Raw genomic sequence first — 13518 nt, 5'->3', positions numbered from 1 at the left:
AGTAACCAAATTTTCAAAATTTTCTGGGGGGGCATGCCCCCAGACCGCCCTAGAAAGTAGCACCTAAGGCGCTACCGAGGCGCGCTAACGCGCGCTAATTAGTAATCTTGTTCGGCCCCCACTTTCAAAAAATGCTAGATCCGCCCCTGAATATATTATGTGATTTGGAGCTGCAGCTAGAAACAGTGTCCCATGCATAAGGTCTCATTGGGGTTGACGGTAGTAGAATAATTTTGGTAAAAAATATGTTTAAAGTTTTTATCATAACTTCTCATCTTCGTCCTGCTGGACTTCAAACATGCTCTACCATTTTGCACAAGGAACTTGTCAATCGACCGTTACCTTTTGGTGTATTTGCATTATGATATTTTGGATAGCAATTGATTTATTTTTCTTATCCCTTATGTGTAGATATCCTGTGTCTGTTAGTTTTAAGCTTTTATTTCCTGTAGTGTATCTTCATTATAGTTAGCACATGTAAAAAGTGTACAAAGTTTGCAGGAGTTCAGGAAAAGTATTCAAAATTTCATTGATTTGAAGTTCCTGAAGCAGGTAAATCTTAAAGAGTATATCTGGAATATACGGCATTTCTTTTGGGAATGTTCAAGTCCACAGAATTCATTTTCTTTATGTTGAGAAGTACTGTAAGACTGTTGACTCCATGGGGTTCCCCATTGACAAGTAAAATCGTCTGGTGTTAGACAGAGCAAAATACTCTGGCTTTAGACAGAGTAAAATACCAAGTATGGCCGGTTTAGGGGTGAAAGGGTTTTAAAGTGCGATCATTACTTTGACTTTCTTTGCTTTACAACGGCTTTGGCTTTTAGAACAAAGTATCAAAGTTGAAGCTGGTGGCTCAAGGAGTAAACTTTGCAAAAAAGTTAGGTTAAAAATACTTTTATGGTATTTGAGTTAGTGCAGTTACTCTAACCCATAAAATGAAAGCTAAAATTTCAGAGAGTGCTTAGGCCTAATCACTGAAATGAGGGCTTAGGCTTGACCTTCTTAAGGGTCTTCGCAGTATGAATTTTAAACAGCTCACTACTGAAGTCACGCGCCCCTCCAGTGGGACTTGTCTCGATCATGTTTACCCTAATCTACCTCGACGAATTGTTGCGGTTGAAACTCGTGACATTGGATTATCTGACCATTTGCCTGTCTTTTGTGTTCGTAAATACCATAATGAAGTGTTCCACTCCAAATGTCACAAAAATATCAGAATCAAATACCGAAACATGAAAAAATTCAATGAAGAATACAGTAGTTCATTGATACGCTTAAGAATGCTCCTTGGGACGACACCTGTTTTGTCTTTGATGATATTGACGATGTTGTGGCCTCTTGGGAACGTATTTACAATGATGATTTATCCCTGTGCTGCCCTTGGCAAGAAAAAAAAGGTCAGATATAAATATCAATGTCCCTGCATTACTAGACAAGTACTCGATCAGCTTCGTATCAGGGACAGCTTTCTAAGGAAACTGCTAGGCGTTTAAATACGGACAAAAGTTGGGACGACTATCGTGTAGCCAGAAATAAAGCTGTTACGTTGGTGAAACGTGATTTTCACAAGTCTGCTTTTGAAAACAATATCAAGTCGACTTGCAAAAAAAACAAATTGTTAAATGGAATCCTGTGTTAGTAGCCTCGAAGTGGACGGGAAAGTGATTGATGATCCTAGTGAACTTGCTGAGGAATTTAACATTCATTTCTCGCAGATCGCCGATAAACTTAGGGAGAAGTTATTAGATTTAAATAGTGACTTATCCAGATTGACAAATCTTGTCAATTCCATAAAAGATCGATCGTGACGTTGTCTTCACTCTTCGGAATACTACCACGATTCCTTGTATGACTTTCTTCAAGTGAACAACTTGATTTATTCAGGTTTTCGTTAGCACTTTGGTACTGAGGCGGCTCTGAATTAAAATAGTTGATGAGCTCTTATTAAATGTGGACAACAACAGAGTCAGTGGAGTACTACTCGTTGACTACTGTAGAGCCTTCGACATGGTTGACCACAATTTATTATCGTTGAAATTGGAGGCCTATGGTTTGAACGACAGAGCATATGATTGGTTGTCAGTCATATCTCTCGGGTAGATGTCAATTGGTCTGCATTGATGGTCAGAATTCGTCCTTGGCCTGTATTAACCATGGAGTACCACAAGGATCTATTTTGGGTCCTCTCATCTTATTTATTTATGGAAAGGTTACGTTTATACAAACGTTGGCCGTGTAGCACTATATTTTAAAACAGAATTAACTGAAGAGAGTGTAGTATAACGTGAAGTGCTAGGTTTCTATCCCATATGAACCATGTGAGCGTTAGCCCTAGTGATGGAACTGGGCCCACACAAGGACAGAGAAAAACTCTTCAAAATTTGTTCTGGTTCCTTCAGTTTGGAACCAGCTCAAAATTAGAGATTTATATGGGGCAGTATCAAACTTTCATCCTTTATATTTCGGCTGGGAATTACAATTAAGAGGTGATTTTTGGCAAGGCCCCTTTTCTAAGGACGCTCTATTTGAAAATCGCGCCAAATCCCATAATTTCACAAATTTATTTTTTGTGACGTCACACTTCGGTACTCTATAGTGTGAAGTGCACTTAGCGCACCATGACCACAAAAACTAAGAAACAAAGCGATCTGGAGCAGATTCATGGCGGCCGTTTCTATTCTCCACGTTGAGCGGGAAATGAGAATTATTATTACGCGGTAAAATTATTCAGTGACAGGTCCTTTCTTTACTTTGCCGGCGTTTATATTTCTACAGATGCGACCCGAAGACGCAACCATTTAATTGTCTCGGACATGTTCGGAGACAAACATTGTCAGCGACATCTTGGGACATTTGAGAAATTTGTCTCAAGTGCGACCCGACCCATAAGCTTACTTACCAAGTACCGCGCTAGCAGCGAATTAAACTATCTCGCCTTGTTGTTTCCATTGCAAACTGCTTAGGTATAAAATAAATATGGGTTGCTTGCTTATTACTAAAGGTCCAGTTGAAAGTTCAAATGAAGGTATTCTGTGGTTTTTTCAGATCGAAATCAATTTAACTTCACAGGAAAATCCTCCTCGAGGATCTTCGAAGTGTTTTTTTATTTCCCTGACAAAAATATTCTAAGTTTCCTCTCGATTGGAAGTACAAGGAAGGATTACGTTTTTGCAAAGGTTGGCCGTGAAGCACTTATATTTGAACAGACTTAACTGATTAGAGTGTAATGTAATGTAACTTCTCATTACACTCTAATCAGTTAAGTCTGTTCTTATACGGAAGTAGACGCTCCAATTTACCGGATAACAGAAACAACAAAGGCGCTCAGTGTAAAGTGGGCGAGTAAGGTTCTTTAAGATCTCAGGATCGAATCGATCCGTAAAATCACTGACCACTTTACATGCATCTCCCGGTAAATGTCATCTGTTACATAGCCTGCACACATTGTATGAAGATCTACGTAGGCGAAACAGGCCTGGGAGACGATTGGCGGACCCCTTTCTCAATCACCTATGAGATGTAGAAAAAAAAAAAAAAACGACACCAGTTGCACGCCATTTTAATCTTCCTAATCAATCCCAGCAAAACATGACAATTTGCTGCCTATCCTTACTCATACTACGGGGACACAGAAAGCCCTCAAAGTCTCGAACAAAAATTCATCTTTCAACTAGGTACACTCTCTCACGGAATCAACGAACGCCTCTCATGCTATTAATTTACTCACAAATTCATGTCGTCGTATTTCCACTAATGGCCAAGCCCCTTCACACCCACATAAAAATCAACATCACCCATAGGACGTACATGCACCGCTATCCCCATGAAATAATGGAATGTCTTCTTGATTTATTCTTGTTTTACTCTATACTATGATAACAAAACTCTCTGTGAGTATACGACAAATCCTAAATGCACGACAATGTTGGGCCAAACACGATGTCCAGACGAAGGTCAAACCGGTCCTTTCAAATTCCTTACCGAGATCAATTTATTTTCATTGACTTATTAAATTAACCAAATTTCCTTCGTCTGTTTCGAACACCCACCGACTCAAAAGGACAGTTTTTTTTCGAAAGCATCGCCACAACCTCTTCCTTTCTTTATCTAGCCGCCGGCCAAGAATGTGTATGTGTGCGTAAACAAAAGCTTTCCGCCTGTAAATTTATATATCAGTTTTTCCTTATTAGGAAATTAACGCTCTATGAAACTATGACATTGGAAATTAACGCGAAGAAGGAGGTAGAATTTTACGATATAGGAAATTAACGCGATTAAGACACAATTGTCAGTGATCACTGGAACAAATTTATTCGCCACTGGATACAAAAAAAAATTACTTAACGAAACTGAGCCCTCTGCTCAACAAAACAGTCCTGAAAATTCTAATACAATAGATCGTTTTCACGTGACGTCATCACCTTCCAAAATCTAAAACTAAAGATCCACCAAAGTTTTTATCCTCATCAGGCATAAGAGGCGGCATATCTATATCTGTTGACAATTTCACAGCTTAATAGTGTGCTTCGTGTGAAAACCAGAGCATTTTGAATTTCCGGATTATGTAGGTGCGTGACACAAAGCTACGATCAAGTTTGTTGAAAAATATATACTTATCTCATGATTTTGAGCCCTTTTAGAAGTTAGAGCATTTGGAAAAGTGCTTATGTAAATGCTTGTTTTTCAGTAGTGATAATCAGTACCACTGAGGTACACCAATATATATGGCGTTTTCATACTGGGCTCTGTAAATTTCTGCGAAACATTTCGACGAATATCTGACGTTTGGGGAAACGTAGAGGCCTAAAACTTGGACAAGTGTCTTATTTCTTCATCTTCTATACAATTTCTTAGCGTTCTGCACTGGATAGTTTTTGATTTATTTTTTTTATTGCGTGACAGTGAAAACGATCTATAGGGGTTAAAGGAAAGAAAGAAAGCTTGCACCTTATTTGATTGGTTTTTAGGTGTCATGAATGACTGGAAATTTTTCAAAGTTAGGGTTAACATGCGCGAAAATTAAAGGTGCATTAATTAACGTCGCGGAAAATAACGCTCAACATAATAAGCGCGACTTAAATTAACGCGAATTCATTAAATTAAAATTGAGATTAACATTCCTATGATCACGTATGTTAAATAACTGATCATTCGAATTGTAAGCAAGTTGACAGTCGTGATTTTGCTTGTTCCTGATTTTTCAAGTATCGCGGCATAAGTATTAACAATGGAATTTTCGCCGTTTGGTATGTGATTCATTTCCGGCCTCGCTTGCCAAGCCAGTTTCACCATGGTAATGGCAAAATATTTATTCATGGTTGGCGTCTAAATAAAAGCGCCGGGATACATCGATCATTAAGTATTTGCAAGGCTCCATCCTTCCGGCAGATCTCATTTGATTTAAGGTAGGTACAGAAATGATTGTAAGTTTTTCCGTACGCAAGAAATTGATTTATGACTGCGTAATAGTCCTTGTACTAAAGAAGAATCACCTCAGTCAAATTAAAGGTCCTGAAATTTAATTTAATAGCTTTTTTTCCGCCTGCTTTTGCAACTACCCGGCTGACTCCTTTATTCATAGGAAGACCAAACAGACAAGGAATTATAACACAAACGCCGTAAGCTGCTGACTTGTTCTCGGTTTCCTTCTGTCCACGGTGTTCAGTTACGTTTAGTTTTGGAATGTATCATTTTGGTAACTCACTAAAAATCAGAGGAATATGTAAATGTCGCCCCGATGAAATTTCATTAACTTGACTATACTTTGTAATTACTATTCAAACAACAAACTATTCGCTGCCATGGCTTACATGCGAACTGATCAAAATTCGTGTATACCGCGTTCAAACCTGGATTTTAACGGGTTCATTGCCACTCTTTGTATGGCTTTTAATTCACTGCAATGCATCCCAATGCATCAGGCCCTCCGAGGGACTGAGGTTGGGGGTAGAACGAGGGCTCTCCTCTCCCACCGCAGAGAGAGAGACCTGCTTGCAGACTAACGCTGGTGCTCTCTGACACACCCACAATAAAGCGAGCAGTGGTCGGTTTTTAGCTTTTTAATTCTTAAGCGTCGCTCTGTGCCCTGTTCCTGCGCCAGTTTAACTTTGAAGATGAACAAATCGCTTGATTGGTTACACAGAGTAGCCCGTTGGGCACTTGGCCACAATTGTCTGTTAAACATGCTCACACAGTTACTTGTCTTGTGGTATCTTGGTTCACCAACGTCACTGATTTAAATCATTTTGTGGGTAGAATTCCCGGCGCATTACTAACTGAAAAACCTGTTAATAAATCGAATTATATGAGTAAATTCAATTCAGTATTGGACCTTATTTATCGCGTTAGTTAACGCTTTACAATTGATCCTTATGTCATGGGGGCGATGTCATGCAAATTCAGTACATTTTTCAAACAGTTAATGTCGCTTTTGAGATCCGTTCAGATCTCACAGTTCAGGAACTTTTAAGTTTCAATTACGAATAATTTTTTTTCTTTCACAGTTTCAAATTTTGTGCCCAGACAGATTTAGTTTGTTTTGGACTAAGTTTGCGTTTAAGATTTTTCAAGATGGAGTTGGCGACATTGTAGCGGGACAAGTTGCACGAAACATTTCACAGTGTAACATACCCTGCAACGGCCTCGTTGTCTCGCAACGATTTTGGCCGTTGCAGGGTATGTTACACTGTGAAATGTTTCGTGCAACTTGTCCCGCCACAATGTCGCCAAAACATTGCGAGACAAGTTTCACAGTGTAACAGCGCCTTTAATCTGCAGTGGTTTTTTAAGATAAGGAGTATCATCGGCAGAAATATGCACATCTGTGCCAAAAACGAATTCCTTCCATTATTTCAGGTAGCAGGGATGGCGCGGTGATGGGACCACGTTTCACCGGAATGTGGTCCGGGTTCGATTTCCAGACTGGCTTTAAGTGGCGGCAGATCTGGGTTGAGTTAATTGGTTCTCTACTCTGCTCCAGGAGATTTTTCTCCGGGTTCTCCGAGGGCAAAACCAATCTTCGATTTGATATCATGATTTGATTTCTGTACAGGGCCCCCAATTAGTGCTCCATCGTTAAATACAGCTGACACTTGGTTATTATGACTTTTCATAAAGTGGGATAAACTGATTTTCTTCTGATCTCATAATGATGATCATAACCACTCTGACTCTTGGAAAACTTGAAACTACTTATAATGAAACTGATTTTTGAAAAGTTTTTGTCATGATAACACGCAATATCCTCCTTTTTATTGTTTAATCCAGTAGAACTGAAAAGAGGTATCCATATGTAGCCACTAATAAGTCAAAGTTTCATTTATATTTTTCCGCATTTTTTTGCGCTGAAACAAAATCAGCATAACCTCTGCGGTAAGCCGGTGCACTTTTGGTAAATCCTCTATGGCAAGAGATTATTAAGATAAGCTTCATCCGGCTTGTCTATGGTTGTGGTCTTTTACGCAGCGGAAATTCAGTTAAGTTCATGCGAGGCAATGAAAGTCACGAATCTTTTGTTCATTGAGGACCTTAAAGGGGCTAGGTCACACTATTTTAGGTAATTTTGTTTAATTTTGTTAATTATGAGCTCTAAACATCAAATTGGCAGAGCAAGAGTCTTTCATTTGCAAAATCACGGCCACATAACAACTGAGAATGATTTTCCAGCTTTGTAAATGACATTTTGATATAGACTGATATAAATTTGAAAAAAGGTGGGCCGACGTTTTTCAAATTTACCCAAAGTCAATCCATTTCAATCCTCTTCAGTTTTGTCCATCCATGTAACTTCTTGGCTTCCCTGTGTTTTCTTAGAGTTCTTCTATAGTTTTGAACAGTTATTTTGATATTTTAGTTAATTCTATGACCATTCGATCAGTGCTGAAATTGCCTAAAATTGCGTGACCTAGCCCCTTTAAGCAAGGAAGAAGACCTCGCCGGCTACGAGAACGTTGTCTAAAATATTATTACCCTTACTATAATCGATCCAAGTCACCCGTTGTGGAAGTTGTGTAGAATACTATTTTAGTCCGTATAGCGAAAAACTTTGACCGAGGTCTTGAAAATGGTGCCAGAGGCGACAGGCCGAGGGCACCTTTTTCAATAACGAGGTCACAGTTTTCCGCTATACGGGCCGACCCTTAGCTGGTAAATAACTTATTTTTTTTTTCCTTTCTCTCTCTCCTCCTCTCTGAAATCACTTTGTAATTATTGATCCGCACCACGCTTGATAGCTAGTATGAAAGCGACTTACAAATTAAACGTTTCAAAGGGAAGTATTTTTATATGAATGCCATTTCCAAGCCTCTTGTCCAGTAAATATCTGTTTTCAAACACTAGCTTCTTTATGTAGGCAATGACAGTCATGAATGTTTTGTTCATTAGGGACCTTAGCGAGGACGAAGACGACGGCCACGAGAACGTTGTCTAAAATATTCTTGTAATAATTGCAAGTCACCCGTTACGGAAATCGTGTAAAATAAAATTGGTGGTGTAGGAAGTTCGTGTAAGCGAAGTCAGGCATGTTTTTATGTTTTCTTTGACGGTTTACTAGACATCCGCACGGTACTACAAAATAAACGAAGAATACCAAACATACAAAAGTTACAAAATACAAAAGCGGAAGGTAAAGAAGCTACATAAAAGAAAGCGAAGGAATGTAAAACGTAATATGTAGATTTAGCCAAGCCTAAAAGTGGAGCTCCCGTGTTACTTATTCTTAAGCCCGTTTCAAACGTCGAACTTTAAGCATTGTGCGACGTATCATCTCACTAAAGACAAAATCAACAATAGAACAAACGAAAGTTACAATTAATGATCACTAATCAATAAGTGGACGCGACATACACGAATAAAATGAACAATGATAGGGCAGATGGCCATTGCTATAGCTTTGCTTGGATTTAACGATCTTGGATGTTCGGTGACCCCTACTTTTCTTTTCAGAAACATATTTTATTTACAATTATCTCCACATTAATTGTCCAAACCTGAACAAAAAAACCAATGTGGGAAGTTAAAATTTCACGTTTTCTGTCCTCGGGACATGGAATCCTGCCATCTTCCGGCTGCGAGGCGCAGGAAACTATGGTCGCTAAATGCGAACCTCAACAGTTAACTTAATTCACTTGATGGGTCCACTTAAACAAAGTTTGGTAGAGAACATTTCAATTCAAAGATGTAATTGCAATATTTTTGGGCTTACAGACGTTGTGGCCTTATTCGCTAAAGAAGCCGGATTTTTCAGATTTAGGGTGTTCTTCCGGACAAGTTCTCGCCAAAACGAAGTCGGTCACCCCCCCAGTTTTTTTACATTTCTGGCATTACTAACTCATCATCTTTCAATGGTAAAGTTTGCAGGAAAAAATCAATGTTAGAACATTTTTGCGCGAACGTCCTTAAATAACATTTGGGTGCTTTAAACAAACTTCTGAAACACAAGCTACTGAGATTTCCCCCTAACTTTACGAGAACTCAATGCGAATACGTGTTTATAACATAAGGGCAAAATCTTCTTGTCACTGTCGAGGCACAACAAAAACCAGTTGGGCAAACGAATTAAAAAAGCACCTGTTCGCTCGCATTTCAGAGGAAAACAAACAAACAAATCAACTTTTTCTTTATGTCCAAAAGAGTACAGATAATTGTTATTAATTCCAGTTGACAATATAAAAATTCAATTTTTATTCCTGAAAAAAGGAAGAACCGATTAAACCACCTTTTAAAAATATGCATCCACTTTAAATAACGCATCCGTAAAAATAACAAACGGTTTAGTGCCCCAGGAAAGAATTTGTGTGCTAAGTATGAGCTATTACTGGTATTCAGTTTTGTCGTTGTCGTTCTCTTTCGCTCAGTCCTTTCGTTTCTGTTCTAGACATAGGTCCTCCAGGCATCATGTAACCTTGTCAGAGCTTCTAAAGATATGTCAAAAATTGCAATACAGAGAAAAAAGAGGCTCTAAGAAAATTAAAACTAAACACTCAGCTTTAAGTTCACATCCCGCCGATGCTTGACTTGAATAAATGCGTAGCCACCAGTGTGGACCACAGATATCATGATATGTCAAACTGGATTTAAACCAGCGAAAAAGGCAGAAAGAAAACATCTTCCAAACCGTTTTCCACCCGAACACGGAAAGCGTTTGAGTGTGTAAAAACTTTAGTTGAGATATAGTATGGCCGTGTAGCCGCGTCAAGCCATAGAAAGCGCGCGAAAAGTGAAGCCTCGCTTATGTTCAGGTGAGTTCACCTAGGTTGAGCCTGCAATCCCATCGAAAACCAGTACCTGGTCAGCGGTCAACTTAAAAAAAAAAACCAGCTGACCTCGGTGAGCTTAAGCTTGAGCCCGCGATATGGTTATGTGATACTGGTCAGCGGATACCTTGTTTTGACAGGTGTCAATTAATCAAAAGATGGATGTCTAATATCAAAGATGTATGCTGTAAACTAACATGATACTTTTCACATTGGCATACATGGAAGGGTGGACGGACGGACGTACGCACATATGTACGGACGGTTGATGACGTCATGGTTATAAAACCAAGATTTCTCGCATCGCTGGGTTACCATATTTTCTTACCAATGGTGCTCCGCGCGCGCACGCCGATAGATTTGTGCTATGCAAAAACCCGCTTGAAAAAAAACACCTTTTAGACGAGAAATAATTTCATCTCGATTGAGTAATATTAATCTGCAGTGTTTCTTTAAGATAAGGAGCATCATTGGCAGAAAAATGGACATCTGTGCCAAAAACGAATTCCTTCCACTATTTCAAGTAGCAAGGATGACGCGGTGATGGGAGCACCTTTCACCAATGTGGTCTGGGTTCGATTCCTAGACTGGCTTGAATTGGCTGCACATGAGGGTTGAGTTAATTGGTTCTCTACTCTGCTCCAGGAGGTTTTTCTCTGGGTTCTCCGAGGAAAAAAACAACCGTCAATTTGATGTCATGATTTAGGCAGCGTTTACACGAACGCGATTTCACATCGACACGGTTTCATGACTTCGAAACCGCCTCAAAATCGATGCGGTTTGGAAGTGTTTACACGGAACCGTTTTCGCCAGAAAATCCAAGTCGTGATGGTAAAGCGAGCGCTGCACTACGTGCTAAATTCACTATTTTGAATTGAACAATGCAAATTTCGCGCCAAAATAGTAACCATATTCAAATCGATGCGGTTTCGCCGTTTACAGGACAGATGAAATCGCATCGTTTCAAAAAACGCTCCACTTTAGGCAGCCGTTTCAAATCGACACGGTATCGATAAGTCTCGATCTATGTCCCTGTTCGTGTAAAGGCTGCCTTGATTTCTGCACAGGGACCCCAGTTAGTGCACCGTCCTTAAATACTGTTGACACTTTAAATAAAGTTCGTTGGTTATTATTACTATTTATAAAGTTGGATAAATATTTTCTTCTGATCTCATAATGATGATCACAACCAGACTTTGAAAACTTGGAAGCTTAAAGACTTCGGAAAACTGGTTTTTGAAAACGTATTGCTATGACAACACGCAACATCTTCCCTTTCATTATTTAATCCAGTACAACTGAAAAAAGGTATCCATATGTAGCCCCTAATAAGTCAAAGTTTCATCTATATTTTTCCGCATTTTTGTCGCTGAAACAAAATCGTACTGAGAACTAGCCAAAAAAAAAAAAAAGAAAAAAAAAACAGGAAAAAGTATGTTCTAAAAGTTCAGGTACTCGCGTTCTCCACATAACCTGAAATTTGCTCAAAACACGTCGTTGTCGGGGCGACAACGGCGTAGAAATGTTCACAAATGTAAAACGCGAGGGCATGCAGGGCGTGCAGAACTTTTTGCTCCATTTGTTTGTGGCGTTCTCGCAGTAGACATCGTCGTTGGCCTTCCTTAAGCTCACCATTATCACTTTGTGACGTCATATAGAATACACCCAGTCCTCTCTCTACTTCGGTCGCGGGACAAACAGTTGCAACTGCCAATTTTGTCTTAACTAACTTTTGTATTGAATGTAAGGAGAAATGTAGACTCGGAAAAATATCCGAGTCCCAGATGGGATAGATATTTTACGGATATTTTTCCGAGTCTACATTTCTCCTTACATTCAATATCGTTGTTGTTTCATCGTTAACACACTAACTTTTGTAATGTTGAAATATGATTGTAATGACTTTCCTTTAAAACTAGCTGCACAAAACTGAAAATTTCTTTGATGACCTTTGAAAATCACTTGTTTCTTATAGTGCAAGGAATTATTGCAGACCCTGATGGCTCTGAGAAAATCATTTAAGGTACACGTGACTTTTGGAGACTCCAAACGTATCCTTACTCTTAACAAGGGCGAGGGGGTACCAGAGCTTCGTTATAACTTTCTGCGCGAGTTTTCTGATGAGCTCTCGGATGACGTTCCACCAACCAATATCAAGTTTCAACGCTACAACGAGACATTCAATGATTACGAAGACTTGAAACTCGACGCAAAATTGACGGAGAATGTGAAGCTACACGCACATTTTACCAGAAAAATGAACGAGAAGAAGATGGATTTCATGGTCTCCCAGAACCCCTTCAGTGGAGAAAGCTCCTTTGAACTAGCTCTCCAACAGAGAAAGGTGAGGATATTAAGAGCTGAGTCGTAGCATAATCTCGGAATTACTGAAACGAAGGTCTGACTCTCTCACTTGCTTATCACGTTTAAGCCCTAGCATGCAAGTCCCGTTTGACAAAACCCAAGGGAATCGAATATATACATGGCTAATTTGTACTTACGAAATGAATAAAAATGGATCTCATTGCTCTCTCCCTCTCGCATTGATTCTCTGCCCACATCGCTAACACCGTTGCTCTTTTTCGTCCCAGCGTTCCTCTTTCTATCTCTTCGTCCTGTCCTTTTTTCCAGATCCCGCTCGGCTTTTTCTGGTATTACAATGATATGCCACTCGCAGCTTTCCTTGAACTCCGATCCACTGTAAACCTCTGGATTACTTGTCCCTGTTCTTGAACACTGAGTTAGCGTGTCAAGTTGCTAATTCACGCCTTGAAAATAATATTTATCTTGAACTCTGGCGGACTATTTACATAACAATGTTAAGCAATTATATCCACGTGCCGTTCAGAGATCCCTGTTTTACTACTCTTAAACAACCCCATCCCTTTAATAATGGTAACCGTAACCCTAATTACGACTAAAGAAACTGTTTAGGCTGAAGGTTAGTCGCTGTGGTAGTTTTAGGTTTATCCAGTATCGCTGTGATCTGTGACCTGCTTTTCCTTCTTTCTCCGTGCGGTACACTTATATTAAGTTCATTGCATAGAAGAGTGTAATAACGGTCAGTGTAAAATGCAGACTGAGGTTATAACGTAACTATAGAAAAAGCCCAAGCCCCTTAGAAATGCTAACCTTAGGCCTAATTAGGTCTAAAACAATATTTCGGCTTAACTGTTAGCATTTCTAATGGCTTTGGGCTTTTTCAACAGTTAAATTATAACCTCCGTCTGCATTTACCCCCAGTCTGCAGTCTGCATATTAC

General features: G+C 39.4%; 1 protein-coding gene across 3 annotated transcripts in view; it reads left to right on the top strand.

Annotated features, from left to right (window-relative positions):
• The first annotated feature begins 1159 nt into the window (after positions 1–1159).
• Positions 1160–13518, top strand: part of LOC137970534 (uncharacterized) — a 30010-nt gene continuing 17651 nt past the window's right edge. The window contains exons 1-2 of one of the 3 annotated variants that reach the window (XM_068817053.1): positions 1160–1400; positions 12232–12600. In XM_068817053.1, coding sequence (XP_068673154.1) covers positions 1236–1400; positions 12232–12600 — 534 coding nt within the window. In that variant the 5' untranslated portion in view covers positions 1160–1235. Of the gene's footprint in view, positions 1401–5219; positions 5409–12231; positions 12601–13518 lie in introns of those variants that run through there. The other 2 variants (XM_068817052.1, XM_068817054.1) reach the window with 2 other exon arrangements.

Source organism: Montipora foliosa, chromosome 9 (assembly GCF_036669935.1).
Source record: "Montipora foliosa isolate CH-2021 chromosome 9, ASM3666993v2, whole genome shotgun sequence".
NCBI lineage: Eukaryota > Metazoa > Cnidaria > Anthozoa > Scleractinia > Acroporidae > Montipora > Montipora foliosa.
The sequence above is the reverse complement of the archived record's forward strand: the minus strand, read 5'-3'. Positions and strand labels throughout refer to the sequence as shown.